The following is a 20189-nucleotide window of genomic DNA, read 5'->3' on the forward strand; positions in this document are numbered from 1 at the left end:
AATGCCACAGAGAGACTGGAATAAACAAAATCACTGGAATACTTAACTTTCAGAGTAGTTTAGGAGTCCTGTGCAAGTATTTGTGCCATGACAGCAAGCCTGCAGCAGCTGAGTGGTTTAAGCAGCAGTTTTACTCCTGCCAGTGTAGAGGGGCAGTAGCCAAGGGGATTCTCAGTGGGGTGAGCACAACATCAGCCCTGCAAAATGGCCATGGTAGCAATTCAAACCTTTCTCATTTCCACTGGGCTTCCATGCTAACCCTGGGGAAAAAAATCCTGCTGCATCTCTGCTCCTGAGAGAGCCAGAGGAGTTTGTGTGGTCAGCACAAGTGAAGTCGAACAGCTGCAGTGAAGAGGAGCAGAATTTGACACATCAGTAGATTGGAAAATGCTAGCAGAGCATGAAGCATGAAAGCTGGGATTTGTGCTGCCATTCCATCATTGGGGAAATGAGGAGGAAATGTGCAGGTCTCCAGAAGATGCAGAAGATCCATCAGTAAGCATGATGAATATGTTTCAAACACATTACACCATTATTTTTGGGTGGTCTGGGGAATATGCCTACTTTCACTGTCCTTGCAGACCTCCTAAATGGTATTACTCATCTCTTTTCAAAAACTATTTTAAGTTTTCATATGACATCCTTAATATTTTCATAGCTGTTAACTGTTGCTGCGGTTAGTTAAGATGAAAGAGTTCCCAGTTTTCTCCTTCTGTAACATGGGAACCTTGATATATGCCTCAGGGCATGTTGTAATGTTCAGTAAATAAACAGACAGAAGTAATCTCAACACACAGGATAATTGCAATAGAAGATAGAAATAATCTAAATTAATCACAGATAAAAATCATCTTTGCCAATTTAGCAAAAACCTGACTGTTCTATAGACAGCTGTACCCATTTCATCTTAGCATACTTGGCAAACAATTAAATACTGTATGGTCCTTATTACTAATCCCCTTTATAATTTCCTCTTTACAACTAGCTTCTCTCTTTTCTCCTCTTTCTTTTTGCAAAGATTCAGCACCACTAATATAACCACCTTTTCCTTTCTGGTTTTATCTGTCACAGACTTCATGCAACCCTGAATCAGTAACTTTCTACTCACTCTTCATATAGACATCTTCTTTTTTGGAAACTATCCTATATATTATAATTTGCCTCTTTTTTATATTTAATTCTGCAAGAATCTTCCAGGATGATATTGTCATGGGAATGCACAGCATTAAAATAGATGTGCATGGACTTCTCAGTCCCGGGATAATGGTTGGACTTGATCTTAAAGGTATTTTCCAACCTAGCTGATTCTATGATTCTGTGATCTTCATAGCTATTGATTAGAAGACAGTTGTAGCTCTAGCTAGGACACAAGAAAATGTCTGCCATGTAGGAGAAAAGCCCAAGTCTCACTCAGATCTAGACATGCCACAGACAATTATTATGCTGATCAGCTATATTGGGGGATGTGTGCACATGTGTCCCAGTTGTTATCTCAAGCAGGGAAGAAATGAAGAAGTACTTTCAGGTCAGTGAGCCCATGGGCAGGCTGGACAAGGCAAACATGAACTTGCCTAGTGCCCTGCACTGTAAACCTACCACCGCCCCCTTAGATTTTTCTCTGACATCTGGCTGAGATTTAAGTTTGGGCCTAAGAATCTACATTTTAAAATAAAGAGCTTTGAAATGACAGCCTGGTCTAAATTTTGCAAAATTGTCCTTATTTTCGGACATACTAAACAAAAATTCCAGATCTTAAAACCCCTCTAGGCATGGAACATTATGCTTTCCTGTTTACGGCTCCTCTCTGACCACCTACCCACTCAGCAGCATACATCACCGCAGGTGCTGAGGGTAGCTTCAGACCTGCTTTCTACTACATGATCTTGATTGACTACTCCTATTTCTCCAAGCAATGACCCCTGCTTATCATAATAGGAAATAAAACCTTGCTGAAAATACGATGCTTGGATTCCTTCTCTTCCTAGAATTACTGGGAGGGAAATGGATGTCTCTCAAGTGCAGAATTACATGCACAATGGTCTCTTAACACTTGCTCATAGGTCTTTTCCATTTTCACATAAATCTTTTTTATGTTGTACTCCCACCAACTACTCTTTTTATATCTGGCTTCACTACAGTAAACTTAATTTAACATTATGGCTTTTTGGTAGTTGTTGGTCTGCTTTTATGATTAATGAGTTTTAGACAGGAAATTCATAAAAACAGAACAAAAGAATCTATAATAAGTATGCAGTAAAGACAGGACTATTTTTCCTTAGAATAATTGTATGCCTGAGCACAAAAGAATGTGAAAGTTGCACATTAGGCTACAAAATCACAGTGTAAGGTCAATCTCAGAAACTTCAAATGAGATCTCTACATTAAGCATCAAATAAATTATAGGATAGAATAATAACACAGAATGTCTGTTCAAGTGTGCACCCGTTTAGCCCACACACCCTCTACCTTGACAGGTAAATATCCTACATACTATGGCAAACCTACACACTAGCCATGGCAGTGTACTGTGTTCGCTTGTATTGTTAGCCAAGTTTGTGGGTCTGGGATTTTTGTGTTGGTTTTTTATTTTTCTCTTTTTAAGCGAAGCGCAATGTTTGACCACAGTCTATTACAGGTGCTAACTATTAAAAATGTATAGGTCAAAGGGAGCAGAACTGAAACAAAAAGGTTTAGAGGCAGCTTCAAACTATATTCTTCAATGTTCTGGTAGACATGCATTCAAAAAGTATTCAAAGACAACAGTGTGCCTAATCCACAAAAGCTGGAGATTCCTCTCTAGCTCTGTACACAGAAGAACTGGATGGAGAAATGCAAAGAAAGTGCCTGCAAAATTTTAATGGAAAACAAGCCAAACTTTGCTCCATATTGTATAGAGAACTATTCTCCAACTAGATAGAAAAATGCATTCATAGTCTATTGTTTAAGAGAGAGTTACTGCTTAAACAAAGCGGTAACACCACTACTGCCTTTGACTTATTACAAGGAATTAGACAATGAAAACCACATAAAATTTACAGTTTTAAATGCAGCCCTGTTTATAAACAAACTGTGAAAAAACCTTGGTTTCTCAAACATAGCAGGACTTAACCAGGGAAAGCTCTCGCTCCTAGCTTCCATTTAACAAGTAAATAGCTCAAACACTGTTGTAATAGCCAGACTCGTAGTGACTGTTCCATCCATGGTTTTAATTTCCAAGTGTTCCACTCTGTTTCTCAAACTTTTTCCACATATACATATTCACATCCCATCAAATAGCACCCATCAAATCTTCCCCTTGTATGGCTTGTTTTCAGTGGTGCTACATGAACCTCTGCAGTAGATAGTGACTTCTAGCTAACAGCTCAGTGAAAGCTCTGACTGTTTTAGCCTACTGAGTTCCGTTTGATTTAATAGCTCCCTGGCTGTCAACTAGGCAACTGCTCATCAGCTGTGTGTGAATAAAATCCAGGATTTCTGCATAGGACTGCCTCTCACAGCAATCCACTCACTAGGAAACCAAGGGTGGAAAACATTCTATTACTGAAATAAGCATACTTCTGGAAAATCTGAAGATGAACAGAGCAGTCCTGGACAGAAGTCTTAAGCAAAACGATGCAGTTAGGTTACATTAGGGCTTTGGTGGTGCTTGACTAGAATAAAACTGAATGGTGACACTGCTTATAAGGAAAGAACGCATCATGCTTGGGAGATGATGCATCTCAACGTACAGACTCATATTCTGCAATTTCACAGTGAAACCTTCCTGAAGAAACTACTGACAATATTGAAAGCAATATTCCATAGTTGACAACTTGTACTAATAGAAGTGTAAGATAATTCTGCTCTCTATATTCTGGTAAAGTCTCTAAGGAAACAGATGCTTCAGTAGAATTACTCCTTGCAAGTAAATGTAGTCACACTGTATTTTGACAACTTCCACTACCAACTGTTTCTCTCTGAAAGACAAATGTCAAAATGCTGTAGGACTGCATTTACCTGTAAGTGCTTACAAACACTGCTCAAGCCAGATGCATCTCAGAAAACGCTTTTATAGCTGCAGCAAATACCCTTTTGCAATCGTGTAATTTATACTATTTTCAAGTATCAGCAGTTAAAATATTGTACAGGAGAGGCTATATCCTTATTACTATCTTAAGTGTTCTGCGTGGTTTGTCGAGCAAGAACACATATTTGTCATCTTGCCTTTTAGTCTGGAAAAAACATGCAGCTACTGGTTATTGTGACAGCTGGGAAATGTAAGTGTTCAACCCATTTAATTAATAAGTCAGTGTACGCACAATCAACATTTGTTTTCTCTTAATACGAAAAGCCTGAATATATACTGCTTAGCTGCCTCTTTTCCAGAAACATATAAACAGAAGGATGGATGTATCAGTTGCATTAACACCAATTAAAATTAAAATACGCTCTGAATGTGGGAAAAACCCCAGTGTGTTCATACAGCTCCTTCCCAGACACATTATACAAACAGAATTAAAGCAAATACGTGATTTCTACATCTAACAGCGCATATGCCCTATAAAAATGTTAACTATTTTGTTGATAATTTAGCTTAGTGAAGTTGAATTCTCGTAGGTTTTCTCTTCTGCAGAAAGAATTTGCTTTGCTCAGCTGACTCCAGATTGACACTATGGAAAGCGTAATCCCATACTCCATGAATCATGTGCATAACTTCCGAATCGCAATTATAATGCTGGTTTAGAAAACAGAGGATACATATCAAATTATTTCTCCCACATGATACATTATGGGATGCCTGCACTAATCAGTGCTAGACCTCCAAGACCAGTGTGAAGCTGTTGCCTACAGCATTTAACCACGATGCTTTCACCATTTTTATACCATCTATGCGTGTTTGTATGTACATTTGCATGTATAAATATATCTCCCTCTGGCATCATTTACAGACCCTAGAAATCCTTTCTGCTGTGCTGCTTTTGTTGTTTGTATATTATTGGACAACATCTTTGTAAAAGCAAATCTTAGCATAAAAACAGTGCAATTACTGGCTCAAAGGGACTTTTCTGTAAGGGATAGATTTTAATATGATATTAATTTACTAAGCAGGCTATGTAATTCTAAGACCTTATCTTGAGCAGAATATAGATTTTTCTAAGATAAAGTTAACATGAGATTTTTTGTGTACACTGGTGTGTCCTTCAGGCTTAAAATTCAGCAGTGATCTCACGACTATTTTGTCAGACAACTGGCATAACCACATTGCCACTGACCCACTCTGCTTGTGCAGGTTTTTATATAGTAGCTGGGTGAGCTGAGAAAAAACCTTCACTGGGCTCTCATCCATCTCATACTTTTAGCCTTTACTCCAGAAACTGAGATGAGTAAAGATTTGGGGGTTTATTCTTTTGGACTTGAAATCGCCAGGAGATGCTATCTCTGAGACACACAATCTGCAGAAACTCTGTGCTTGGTGGTAGTTCCACTTCAAGAAGCAAAAATATCATTTCTGACTTTGCAGCAGATCAAAAATATATTACCGAGCCCAGGCACAGCATAGATTGGGCACAAAAACTCCAGTGACAATTGCAAGAGAAATAAAACACATACTTAACCATCCAGGCAGCCTCACCGAGTTCCACTGAGTTTTGATTAAGCAGAACAGACAGATAAACACAACTAACATTGTCCTTCCAATCAGTGGCCTCTGCATGAAATCAATGCTTCTGTATTACCCTGGAGTTAAAAGGCCCTTATCAAGAGAAAATTCTTATTTCATAAATAACCTACTGTGCTTGTGTTATTCCCAATGTATTTCACAATTCTTACCGTTTAAACCACAAGCACTTAGCAGACACAGAAGGTTTGCTGTTTTTTTGTTTCATAATTGCTCTTCCTGTTGCTTCTAATATAACATCCATTGTAAATACACTCAATGGGTCGATTTTACTCTCACTTATAAAGTCCACTTAATCTTCCTGGGCTTCGTAAAAAGCTTTTTAGTTTGGTAATGATGCAGGAACATTTTTTAAGAAAGAGTTTCAAAGAAAGGGGATTTTCATTTTTTAATCAAGGTTTTACACAGAATAAACATCATTCTCAATGACAGCCTGCCCAACCCCTATCTTTATATTAAGGAACGAACACACAAAGGACTTTGTACATAAAGGATGAAGAGGTTGAATGCTAGTCCCACAAGTTGTGTGGATGTGTGAAAACCTACAGGAGTTCTCTTTTGATTTCTATGGAAAACTCCAGGGAAGATCAATTGCCAGGATTCGATGGCCTCAGAAGTTTTCAGAGTCCATCCAGGTATTTTTTCCTTTCTATATTATTCAGGAAGAATAAATATCCCACTTCAATATGTCACAAATGCACTTAAGATGACCTGCAACTCTGTGAAAACCACATCCCTATAGTTCAAAAACTTGTAAAACACATATATGCAGAATCTCAGCTGCGCTACAAAATGTAATTTCTTTTGCCACATACCTTTTTTTTGTTGGTGGGACAAATGTAGAAATTGTCAATAACAGTGGCAATCCCAGGCTGTAGGTTCAACTTTGTGTATAACGTCCCAAAATCTGAGGACCTGAAAGAAATAAAACGTTTGTAAGTGTTTTCTTCTAAAGGCTTCAGCATTTAAACCCAGCAAGAAAAACTGACTTCATAGCACTGTTTTCAATGCTTTTCCATCGTACTTTTGCTCTTTTCAGTGCTCAATCAGCTATTGAAAGAAAACTACCGCTTAATAAGAGTATTTTCTAGGTTTGAATCAACATGTCTAGTTCTGTTTGCATATGGTATTTCTGTGTGGTACTAGTTTTCATCCTGACACTGCACCATGGAGTGACAGAAGCCCAACGCATAAACCTTTCCATCACCACCCACAATGTGGTAAAAAAAAGCTAGGCAGAGCAAAGGCTTATCAGCAAGTACAAACAGCACCTCCTCGGCTATGCAGAAAAAGAAGAGCTGACTTCAGAGCCTGGTGTTGCATAAGAGAGCAATTTGGCCTGAGATCTCCAGGACTTACAATGGGCCTCTACCAGAATTCATACTTGATAAAGGTATCCATCCATTCCTCCAGCTCTTTTTCAGATGATCACTAAATTTTCAATGAATAAAAACAAAGTCAGCACTTGGCCCTCAGTATGTCATAAACACAAATCTATGAATATTTCAAGCGTGGGCACTCTGCAGAAGTTGTTTTATATTCCTGAAAAAACCTACAGTGAAAAATGGCATCTGTGCTATGCACCTGGATTGGCAATGTCTAGCACTAAAAAAAAAAACATAAGTAAAATGTTAGTATAGGAAAACGCTAGTTAGTGAAACTCAAAGCAAGTCACATCGAAAATTAAATCACTTTGGATGAAGCCTCATTTATTCTATATAGGATCATATTTAACCATATGGTCTCCCCATATTACAGCTTTTCCTTTTGCATTTGGAAGGGGACTCAGATACATCTAAGGCACCTGTCCCTTCTTCACCAAGAAGCCATTCCTAGGACAGATGGTTGGTGGGAGGACTTCGACTCTATACTACCCTTTTTTTCACTGGAATAACAATCTCCTTTAGCAAACAGAGCCGAAGGTGCTCTGCCCAGTACCTCTGCGTTATTCAAACAATTTGGAACATGCAGCAACTCTCATGTCTAAGACAGCAAGCATGAGACCTCTGTCCCTCCCCATGTGACACTGAGGACTGTCTATGCAGTGATTTATACCCTATAGCCCCATTCTACCATGTTCATTGCTCCCCTGTGGGCTCTGCTGTCTCATAGTTCTCACCCAAGGAAGTCGTTGCAGAAGTTCATAGGAACATCAAAAAATTACTGGGCATAAGCTGTGACACACAGACCACATTCATAGCCTAAAGTTGAGAGTTTATTTATTTTATAGTGATACCTGAATGGATTTGATCCATCCTTGCCTCCCTCCCCCATAATGTTGCTTCACCTGCAGATATACAGCAACACATTGCAAAAGTTAATGAAGTCATAAAAATTCAGTTCAGACAAATGAATTTGTAGAAATCAAATACATACAATTGCACTGGGTATTCAGCAATGAGCTAATTGAAATTCTCAGGGGAATAGGATGGACAGTACCAAACCTAATCTGCTGGAGGTGTTTGACAGAAAAGAAATTAAAGCAAAGACTAAAATACTGACTTCAAACCAGATGTACTGAAATCATGCAGAACAAGTACGTATGATGGAAAGAGAACCTGATGTATTCTCTTTGAGGAAAGAATATCAGGTCAGCTGCTTGCCCAGCAATAACATCCTGAAATAATTCTCTGAACCTTAAAGATGATCCAATTTATCTGAAGAGGCAGTTCCAGGATTAATACAATGGGACTACTGGAGAGTGACGCTGCAGGAGCGACTGTGGCAGCAACTGTATCAAAAAAGTATGAAAAAAGTACAGGCAGGAAGCACAGAGACGATAAGCAATTTCAAAGATAAAAAGTTCCCCAGTTTAAAACTTCCTCTTCTTGTGACTTTGAAAAAGCACTACAAGAAAAAAGTTGTAACAAATAGAGTATACTAAGATAACAACAGTATTTTCAGACAAAGTAGAAAAGCTTTATAGCTAAAAATCTTTTATTTGCTGGTACAAATTAGCTACTTTAACAGGAAAAAAAAAGAAATCCAATTCCAACCTTAGAAAACAGGCCAATGCATAACCATAAAGGTACACCATGCCTTAGCAGGAAGACTTGGATATGCAGAAGATCTGCTTTAAGTCTGAATAAAAGGAAGTTATTCAGACTCCCAGATCTTTTTTGCTGCAACCCAGCTGTGAGGGAGCTCAGGAATGTCAGCTACTCTTTGAGACATTTACATACAAAAGGATACAGTTCAAGGACACCATTCAAGGGAAGAACTGTCCAAAATAATTGGTTTTCCAAATCTGCTATAATCCAGAGAAAACAGGTCACAATTTTTTTACTACAGATATATGTTCCAAGCTCCTGACTCTGCATATATAAAGAATTAACATTTTGTAGCACACAGCTAGAACAGAATTCCCTGTAATTGCACCACTGGGCTACAGACAGGGCTGGGGAGGATGTATAGGATCTCACTGCATGCCTATTTAAAGAATTTATTAAGAATCACAAAATGTGTTTTGTAGCACACTCAAGAGAGGAGGAGCCCTTTGTGTTCTTCCAGTCATAAAAAGATTGTTTTCTGCTGTGCCAAAAGTATTGAGAGGGGAAGAAAACCCAAACCAAACCTCAAATTAACCACCTGTGTTTATCAGGATAAATACATTCTCTTTCCTCCCTAAAAATTAATGAAAAGATACTCCAATGTATAATTAAAAGAGGATATACATGTACCTGATAAGAAGAGTGAAACATCCTTCTATAATATGGCTTATTTACAGTGTTAGCACAACAGCAGAACTCCATAAATCAGAGCAAGTGTAAAGTCTGATTTCTTAAAGATGGGCCTGACCTGCAGTTCTGAGTGATCTGGATGCAATTAGTGAGCATTTTGGCTTTCTGTGAGATATTGCAGGTGATATAGCAAGCTATCCACAGGGTGCTTCTTGCTACTGCTCGTCCACCTGTGCACTATGGGCTACAGATCGTATAGATGTTTCTTAGCAGAGCAAAACTCAGTGAAGGACTCGTAGTAAACACATCTTCCGGTATTCAGGTGATGGGCCATTACGAATGCTGGAACATTACTCATATACTGAGGCAGACATCAAATAACCTGTATCTGACAGGGTTGCAGCTGGGTAATAGCTTCTTTGAAAGAGTGTACACCTGCTGAAATAGGTGCCATTCTTTTTTTGTTTTAAGGAAAAAATCACTTGTTTCTGTAACAAGGTATATTCCAGTCACAATCATCAAAATCAGAAAATGATATTATAGTACAGACGAAATTACATCTTTTTGGCTTGTTTTAATACTGTGAGTTCAAACGATAGTTGGGAAAACTTCCAAGCAGTACAGAATGCACCCTGATGAAACAGAACTTCCAAAGCCCCTAAATTCTGAGGAAATTTAGGTCTTGCCCTTAAAAACGTAACTTTTTTATATGTGAGCTAAAATAAATCTGTGCCTAACATAATTCGGAACTGTACCTAAATGCTGAGTCTGGACATCTTCCATCAGAAATATTGAGAAAGAAGAAGAAATTTAACAGATACCAAAAGAGACACGAACCAAATGTTTGCCTGTCTAAACTTCACTGCCATTATGCAGCTTTCCACTCGTGACTCACACCTATGATTCCATACTGGGCATTGTTAGTTGCTTTTCCAGATTATGCTTACAAGTATATACTAAAAAATATATATAAGAAACATCAGAATTTATATAGCAAGATGTTGATTAAACTTTTTAGAGAGACAAAAATTGCATCCCCAAGTCAAATTTCATACTGAAAGAAAATGTGAACTGCAAATGCTTCATTCCCTGTTTTCATTTTCTTTTTTTTAATGAATTGAAGAGACACACTGGAAAGAGAATGGTTGGAATACACATGCTCATCAGATTTCCTCTGCCTTTTCTCTCCTGATGATTATCTCATGCTCCATTCTAGCCAAATGAGCCATACGGTACAAGCCTGATTAGCTAGAAACCATAGAAGAAAACAGTGAAGAGATTTCAAATTTCTTGTGGATTATTTAACTAATGGAACAAAACGAAAGCCTCTAGGGAAGGGAGGAAGGAATAAAAAAAAAATATAGAAAGATATGGTGGTTTATATTATTGATAAGTTGTCAAAAAATATTTGATTGAGATGCACATAACAGAATCAAGGAAGAGTGGATATGTGCATAACACTCACTGGACTTCTTCCCACTTAATTTTCTCTAGACTGTATTGTAAATGTCATCTTCTCACATTCACCTCCTTTTGGTCAGAAGAACAAACCAGTATTTACACCATGAACTTTAAAGTGCAAGAGAAATTAATCCATGGTATTGCTCTATCACAGATGGTGTAACACCATTTCCTTTGTGTTGTGGCCCCTCACTTGAAAAGAGACAGCAGCATCTCCTATACCTCGAATGTCTGTAAGGAAAATAGGTATCTACAGGACAGAAGAGTAATGAAGAACTGGCTGACAGAGTACCTAAAACCCATACCTGAGAAGTTCCAACACCAAATGTCAGGATACTGAAAGGGACCTAACCAGAGGAATATCATTAAAGAAGTGGCACACTAATGGATCTTTTTTACTTAAACAGCAAAGACTTCAAGGGCTCTTACATGTACAACGTGGAAATTGCAGACACTTTGGTTAGCCTCATAAAATCTTTTTAGGAAGCAACAAAAAACCTCCAAAACCCCAAAGCCTTTCTTCAGAGTAGAAACACATTGCAGCATTCAGTTCCAATACCTGACTCATGTATTGAGAAATTCATGCAGGTGAAAGTTTCTTCAAAGGCTATAGAAGAGTATGACTCCTAGCAAGCCAATTAACAAATTACTCATCACGTACAAGCTCTGCTGGAGTATTTTGTGAAAATACCTCCCTCTCTCTGCTTTCCAGAAAAGTTGAGCCTTTTGAAGTAACATATTTTTCCTCTCAAAACCAGGAATACAGAAATATTGCTTCCTTAATCCAGTTTTACACTGAAGAATCAATGGTGTAGGCAAGAGCTAACAAATAAACAGTTTAGAAACTTCACATTTAGGCAAAAGTTTTTTTCCAAAAGCACTATGAAGATGAGTGTATCGTGTTTTTACTAACCAATCCACTACTGGCAACATATATCCATCACATATGCTGATAACAGAGGTATTTTTAAGAACTGTGGATTATCACAACAGCCTTTTTAGCTGAAGTGATCTGCTGTGCTTTTTAGCTGAAGTGACCTTCTCACTAACATAGTGCAACTCTGCACCTACACACTTATATAGATTCCTTCCCCTTTTTACAGGTATTGTTTGCACATGAAGGGCCCTACAGATTCAGTCACACCATAGGAGCACAATAAAGGACAGGCAGCCATTTGCAGTGGCTTCTTAGTGACTTGTGGATGTATGTTTGATTGTAAAATACTGACCTAAAAAAAAATCCACAGAAAAAAAAACCAAAACAACTGTAATTAAAACACTGAACAGCCACATTCATATGGAGGAGGATCAGAGCATCACAAATTCTACAGCTGGACTTTTATTCAATGCATGAAGTATACCCAGCTCAACTGGCTGCACTGAGACAGAAAACCAGTCCTCTGTAGCTGATAATAAAAGCAAGGTTTACTCTGCTAGGTGACTTTAGGGAGTCAGATCCTTACTTCCCAGGGAAGAGTAGGACATGACCTTATTTTTCAACCTACTTAAAAATCAAGGAAGAGAAATGCTAAACAATGCTACACCTTGGTTTCTCTCCTGAGGGTTTGACAACTGGCTCCCCTAATGCTACACGGTACCTGGGCTGACTGTGGCCCTTGCTGGCATGTCAGGCTACAACTTTCTACCCTGATGTTGCAATTACCTTTGCAGAAAGTGTTTTGAGACCTGCATTTTCAAGGAATTACCCTGTCTCAGAGCTGTCCAGACACAAATCTTGGTACAGGAACCATTCATGTTTTCTGATGAGGGAGCATGGAAGGTGATAAGCAGAGCTCTGAATACAGATGGGATTGTTATTTGGCACAGAAATTCAAGCTATGTAATAGACACTTTCTGTGATCTTGTTTTCCCTTACTGGTATCTTCTGTCATGCATTTATCATGCACTGGTTTGGGTTAATTGCTTAGTCTGAACAATATACACACACAAACTCCAATAGGGGCACTGCATCTGTAGTATATACACTATATCTTTTCAGTGCTGTATTAAACATTCCTACTCTGCACAGCCTCACTGCACACAACTATAGTTATCTTTTGCAGCCCTTCATTAGTCCTTCATTACACCACAAACTTCCTGCTCATTAGCCTATAATCGCCCTGCTTATCAGTTACACTTTCAAGCTCTACTTTGCTGCACAGCTCCAATAATTAGCCTTTATATTTTACAGGCCTGCAAAACATCACATGAGCTTCTATTAGCTGCAGCCACCACCTTTCTCCCAGAAAGTGTTAGTTTAGGTAAAACACCTATTCTGAATCTACTGCCTTGGTGCATTAATTCCACCACCAACAGACAGCCCTCACTGACGACACGTCTTGGAAGCTACAGCCTGTAGCCACGCTTGCAGTACACAGATATCTGTGATGAACCCATTCAACCATGAAACAAGCAGTGTCACAGCGACAAAGCAGACAAGACACTGCCAGGAAGGCAGGGTTATGTCTTACTTCTGTGAAAAGTAAAAGCTCTCTGCTATTTCTTCCTTCTCAGCTTTGCAAACCAGGCAGGGCTGGGGCAGGCAATGCAGCAGGCTGCCCTTGAGGCGCAGTTGCAGGACACAGCTGGGCATGGAGGCACCTTAAAAACTTCCCAAAATCCTTCTACCCATCCATTTGTCCTGTTAAAAACAAAGCAACTGAAATGATCCATGTTCAAATAAATGGTTTTGAAAACTTGCTTTTAAGCTGGAAAATTTCAGTAGTCCTTTTTACAACTCAGTCCCACAAACAGTTGTAGGTACCTAAATGAGGGAATAGAAAATGAGAATGAAATTGCAGGAAACAGAGAAAGATCAATTTCTTAGTGCACTTTGGTCATTGAATTCAAGGTACCATGGACTCAACCGTTACTGTGCAAGCATTTATCCTAAGAAACAGACACGTCAGATTTAGTTTCAGCAGCTGCAAATCCAGCACTGCATTAGTAGGTCTCAGCAAGGAATAAAGTATATATCATGGAGCATTTGAGGGGGTTGCTACTGAAGACAGCTCACACAGTGCTACAAAAATGATTAATATTAATTTGGGGGGGAGGTGTACCATAAAAATGCGAGCTGGAGCAGAGTACAGGAAGAATTTTTCCATGAGGTGTATATTTTTTAATAAAAAGGCTTTCCTTCACAAGCTCACATTTATTACTTCTGAAAGGGCTGTGTTGGAACAAAATTAACTGCTTAATTACCACCTACAAAAGAAATGAATACTTCATCTCTTACATACTGTAAAAATTCCCTTCCACCAATTTGAATAAATTACTTTCTTTGGGAAAAAAAAGGTGTGTTGGTTGAAAACTTTTGGGAAAAGAAAAAGGAAAAAAACCAAAAGCCTTTGGTGCTAAAATGGAATTTTCCAAATATTGCCAAAAGTGGAAACATCTTTATATCACTTCCAGTACAATTCCTCGTTTATGGATGCTGTGACTGGAAATAAGTAATTGCAAAAAGAAAATCTCTCATCTCACATACTTGTGTTCTTTGGGGAAAAAGGATGGTTTAAGAACATTTTCTTGAGGTTTGCAAGGAACATAAAAATTTTCCACCACGGAAAAATGCTAGGTATTTCCCACAGCCCAGGCTTTTTATTTAAACCACTATACACAGCTGAAATATTTCTGAAACGACTTCATTCTCAGTCAGGCAGCGCCTTGGAAGGCAAGAAGGATGTTGGGAATGTATGAGAAGAGAGAACTTGGCTTTGTGCTTTCTGACAAGAACAGCAAATTTTCTTGCAACCACTGAATAGATCTGGCTGCAACAAGAACATTTATGAAATTTAGGAAGAGCTGATAATAATTTAATAAACTGTCTATGCACGTTCACATGCAATTATATATTCCTTTAGTAATGGGCTCTGCCAACTATAATAGTCAGCTACTTACTCTTCAATAAGTGGAATTCTTCTTTAACTCAGAGCAGCCCTGCGGAGAAGGACTTGGGGGTGTTGGTTGATGAGAAAATGAACATGAGCCGGCTTCAGTGTGCGCTTGCAGCCCAGAAAGCCAACTGTATCCTGGGCTGCATCAAAAGGAGCATGACCAGCAGGTCAAAGGTGATCCTGCCCCTCTACTCTGCTCTTGTGAGACCTCACCTGGAGTATTGTGTGCAGTTCTGGTGTCCTCAACATAAAAAGGACATGGAACTGTTGGAACAAGTCCAGAGGAGGGCCACGAGGATCATCAGGGGACTGGAGCACCTCCTGTATGAAGACAGGCAGAGAAAGTTGGAGCTGTTCAGCCTGGAGAAGAGAAGGCTGCGTGGAGACCTCATAGCAGCCTTCCAGTATCTGAAGGGGGCCTATAGGGATGCTGGGAATGGACTCATCATTAGGGACTGCAGTGACAGGACAAGGGGTAATGGGTTAAAACTTAAACAGGGGAGGTTTAGATTGGATATAAGAAGGAAATTCTTTCCTGTTAGGGTGGTGAGGCACTGGAATGGGTTGCCCAGGGAGGTTGTGAGTGCTCCATCCCTGGCAAGATGGAGCCAAGACCAGGTTGGACGAGGCCTTGGGTGATACGATTTAGCGTAAGGTGTCCCTGCCCATGGCAGGGGGGTTGGAACTGGATGATCTTAAGGTCCTTTCCAACCCTAACTATTCTATGATTCTATGATTTTTGCTTCTGCTGCTGAAGTGTTGACCTCAACTTTATGATTGCTTTGGGGGACGTGGGAGGGGGAGTGAATTATATGGCCAAGTTGTAGCACTTTATAAAAAGTTAAATGAAGTCAATGTTTTGTTGGTAATTTGATGTGCTACTCTGGACCTGAAGCCAAATGCTTAGCAGAACTAAAGGAGTAGCTGGACATTTGTATAAAGAACAAAACTATCCTAAACAGTAAGTAATATAGAAATATAGACTTCACAAGGTATCAGGCCTTATATTGAGTGCATTAGAGACCCACCAACTGCCCAGTGGTTGTCTGTTGTGGATTTTCTGGCATGCTTGCCCTAAACCACTAGTGCACATCATGCATGGAGGGTGGGCAGTGTCCAGGTGCAGCACAAGTTCCTCAGTTCCTATGTCCCCCGTATCAGAAAAGTGATTATTTTAAGATATTACAATTGCATCAGGAACAAAACCTTTACAAGAAATTTTAATGCATCATTTTGAATTCACTGTCCATTTCGGAAACAACACCTGCCCATGGGCCATACCATGTCTGCCTGTGAATGAGGTTGACATAGAATCATAGAATCACAGAATAGTTAGGGTTGGAAAGGACCTTAAGATCATCTAGTTCCAATCCCCCTGCCATGGGCAGGGTCACCTCACACTAAACCATGGCACCCAAAGCTCTGTCCAACCTGCCCTTGAACACTGCCAGGGATGGAGTATTTACAGCTTCCCTGAGCAACCCATTGCAGTGCCTCACCACCCTAACAGGAAAGAACTTCTTCCTTATATCCAATCTAAACTTCCCCTGTTTTAAGTTTGAACCCGTTACCCCTTGTCCTGTCACTACAGTCCCTAATGAAGAGTCCATACCCAGCATCCCTATAGGCCCCCTTCAGATCCTGGAAGGCTGCTATGAGGTCTCCACACAGCCTTCTCTTCTCCAGGCTGAACAGCCCCAACTTTCTCAGCCTGTCTTCATAAGGGAGGTGCTCCAGTCCCCTGATCATCCTCGTGGCCCTTCTCTGGACTTGTTCCAACAGTTCCATGTCCTTTTTATGTTGAGGACACCAGAACTGCACACAATACTCCAAGTGAAGTCTCACAAGAGCAAAGGGGCAGGATCACCTCCTTCGACCTGCTGGTCACGCTCCTTTTGATGCAGCCTAGGACACATGATGCATCTCAAGTCATGAAAACATTCAGATAGTTAAACAAGATCAGGTTTTTTTCACAGCCTTTAAAATCACCTTATTCGTGTGCCACCTGAAAGGGCAGTTTGCAGAACACAGTGGATAGCCTGCAGGTAAGGACAGGAGGGACCAGAGTGTGCTGCAGTAACCAGGGCAACTGCAGGAATTCAGACACTCACAACCGCTTGAGCAGGAGTTTTTCCTGTTACTTGCTAATGACGCCAGCCCTAATCTCCTAATAGCCTTCTACAATTGCTGAAGCTTTTTTTTTTTCCTTATTTAATTTATTTTGTTTAGAGCTTTCAGCAGCCAAATTTCCCTTGCAGTCATTCTCCTGTAACTGCAGTGACACCTGGGGAGGGCTGAGCCCATCAGCTGTAGCTTGGCCTGCTGTTGAACTTGGCAAGCCAGCAGCACATAAAGCCTCAGCAGATGTTTCTGCTTTTACAGCAGTTCTTCCAAACCCTTGGCCAGACAGAAATCCAAAATACATCCAGAAAAGAGACAAAACTGTGCCACCATCATGGCTCTTAAAGTTAGGAGGCAGAACCAGTCTTTCCTGCAGGACTCAGAGACCATTAGCAGCAGAAGATGCCTTGAAGTGTTCCCATAAATTAAGCTGACAGATTATGAGAGGCCAGCCATGGCAAATGCAGTGCACTTTGCATTATGTCACAGTTTGCTGGGAAACAGAATCCTAAGACAAATACCCACATTTACATAGGAGTTTCCACACCAAGAAGATCACACTTCATAGTAATAACTACAGGAAGCAGGCGATTTTATGGCTATTAACATTTTCACATGGATCTATGGTGCTTCCACTTCATGGTAATGAATGTTGTAAAAATAAAGGCGTAAGGAGATGGTACTTGGTAGAAGCCTGAATACATGCCATGCTGGATCCATTTTGTAAAAAGAAAGTCACACAAACAGCAAGTTCACAGCTGACATTGTGCTTTATAGGAGAGAGGGTTGATATATACCATAGTGACACACTAATACACTCATTCACTTGATGATGACTAACTGCTCTTAACGAAAGCTTGGTCCACTATAAATTGTTGCATGTAATTTCAAATGAAAGTGAAAATAAGCCCCACAGAATAAGAATAGTTCTCTACATTCAAAGTAACACAAAGCACTCCAGAAGCCAAAAACTCCAATCACATTCTAGTCTGGCAGTAGTGGAGATTAACAAGATTTGAAAAATGACCCTGCATCTGAAAATGAGCTCTTTTTTGGAGCAGTGAAGGTTTTTACATGTTTCTCCTCGCATCTACCATTCAAGTTCAGATGGAGCTGCCAGCAGAGGATGCAGCTCTGCAGGTCAGTGGCTGCTGGGGTGGCTGGGGTCTCTCACTGAGGCTGGGACAGCAGGAGAAAGGCTCCTTTGCTAGGTCACCAAGCAAAGAGCAGCAGATGGAGGTCAGCAGACTTCAGAGCTTCCAAGATGATGGGAAAGAGATCCATGGGATGATGATAGCAAGTTTACAGATGATACAAAACTTTGAGAAGTGGCTGATACATCAGTGACTACAACATCTGGTAGAGATACGGGCGAACAGGAACCTCGTGAAGCTCAACAAAGGAAAGTGCAAAGTCTTACATCTGGAGAGGAATAACCCCATGCATCAGTATGTACTGGAGGCCAACCGGTTGGATAGCAGCTTTGCTATCCAGGGGGATCCTCATGGATATCAAGTTGAACATAAGCCCTTGCAGCAAAGGTGGCCAACAGTCTCTCAGGCTGCCTCAGGAAGAGCATTGCCAGCAGGCCAAGGGAGGTGATCCTTACCACTCAGCACTGGTGAGACACATGTGCAGTACCAGGGCCCCTCAGTACAAAAGAGGCATTGGCATACTGCAGGAAGGCCAGCAAAAAGATGGTTATAGACTGGAGCATCTACCACATAGGGCAAGGCTGAGAGAGCTGGGACTGGTCAGCATGGAGAAGAGAAGGCTCAGTAGAAATCTTATTAATGTGTACAGATATCTGATGGGAGCGAGTAGAATCATAGAATCAACATAGAAAAAGACCTTTAAAATCATCAAGTCTGACCATTACCCCAGGATTGCCAAGTCCACCACTATAAACATAAAAGCAAATACTAAAAACAAAAGCTCTGTCATTTTAAGTGGAATGAGAATTCTGCCTGGAGTCTGCTCTTGACAAAGAGGTACTCAACTGTGCAGCAGTATTGGTTAAGCCAACAAAAAATACACATTTACTGATAAGCAAAGCACCTACAGCATAGGGCCTGCACAAGCTTTGGATATGAAGTCTGAAATTACAGTTATGTCCCCAATTCTGTATTTGCAGTTTGAAAGATGGCACAGAAGCATTATAACTACATTTCTTTGTGTAGTCATATAACTAAGTTTTACTCAACTGCCCAAAGCAGTCAAGCTTACACGGGGGTGGGGGGAAAGAAGTGGTTTTGCCCAATGAAAGTTTTTTTGGCTTTTTCCCCCCTTTCCTGCTGTAGTTGATTCCACTCAAAACAACCACCTTGGGGGAATTTAACCATGAAAGTTTTGGCAAACCTTTTGGTACATGCGGTCAAGCCTCAGGTTCATAGTGAAAGTTCAGTACAACACCCCTACTCTACAAATAAATGTACAGATCCCAAATGCTAGCTACTAGTCCCACTAGGCATATTTTATTAAGTACCTTGTATACACAACTCAGAAAGCAGCTTGATCTTGTACCAATAAAATCAAACCCAACATGCCAGTGTTTGGGGAGAGACTAAGATACATTTGCTGTTCTTATTTCCAAATCACATCCACTCCAAGGCAGTCCTTTCCAAAGAAATTAAGACTGCCGCTGTCACTGGAGATAGCAAAACAAGGGTGGTTAGAAGTAGTCACTCAATGCAATACCTATTGCCCCACATTTGTGGTTAACCCAACGGAAAACAGCTGACTACAGTCTGCCCTCCTTCTCTCAGCTTCATATAATGAAGTAAATTTACATGTAAATTTGTCTTGTGTTCAGACTGGATCAGGCTTGATCGCTGGATGTGAACTGACTTTTGTTTTCTTTTTATCATTATCTCCTTACCATTATGAGATAATGACCAAGTGAAAAGCCTCACAGTATGTCTAAATCACACATATAATATTTTGACTGTTGAATGTATCTGAAGTCATTTCACATATATGCCTTTCATAGGTAGGCATTTTATATTTTCTTCAATTTTTAATATCCAGTGCTAATTTCACAAGTTTTAAATTGCAGAAGAGGTTCTTCTACAGGAGGCTACCATATTTCCAGACCATATGTAATAGTTAATCATCATCATATTAATTGCCAGTTCAAGGATACCAAAACGGATGTCATGCACATATATTATACAAGATACTATTTTGTCATGTTCTGATCTCTTTTCTTTATTAAGAAGTTGCTAGTAAAACTGATTGATGGGTAGTCTTATTGTACCAGGAGGACTTGTCATTCAACTCTTTGACCTTGTTGTCACACTAACAGTCAAATGTCTTTGAAATCTGTTTACTTCAGAATTTACAAGAGTATTAATGACAGGATGTCAGCACTTCTCA

General features: G+C 39.9%; 1 protein-coding gene across 8 annotated transcripts in view; it reads right to left on the reverse strand.

Annotated features, from left to right (window-relative positions):
- The window catches only part of SORCS2 (sortilin related VPS10 domain containing receptor 2), a 548057-nt gene that overhangs the window by 228639 nt on the left and 299229 nt on the right, over positions 1-20189 (reverse strand). For all 8 annotated transcript variants that reach the window (XM_062638797.1, XM_062638795.1, XM_062638796.1 and 5 more), the window contains exon 3: positions 6472-6571. In XM_062638797.1, the coding sequence (XP_062494781.1) occupies positions 6472-6571 (100 nt within the window). The remainder of the gene's footprint in view (positions 1-6471; positions 6572-20189) is intronic.

The sequence above is a fragment of the Pezoporus occidentalis genome, unplaced genomic scaffold (genome assembly GCF_034315485.1).
Source record: "Pezoporus occidentalis ecotype Australia unplaced genomic scaffold, CSIRO_AGI_Poc_V1 ctg58, whole genome shotgun sequence".
Taxonomy (NCBI): Eukaryota; Metazoa; Chordata; class Aves; order Psittaciformes; family Psittacidae; genus Pezoporus; species Pezoporus occidentalis.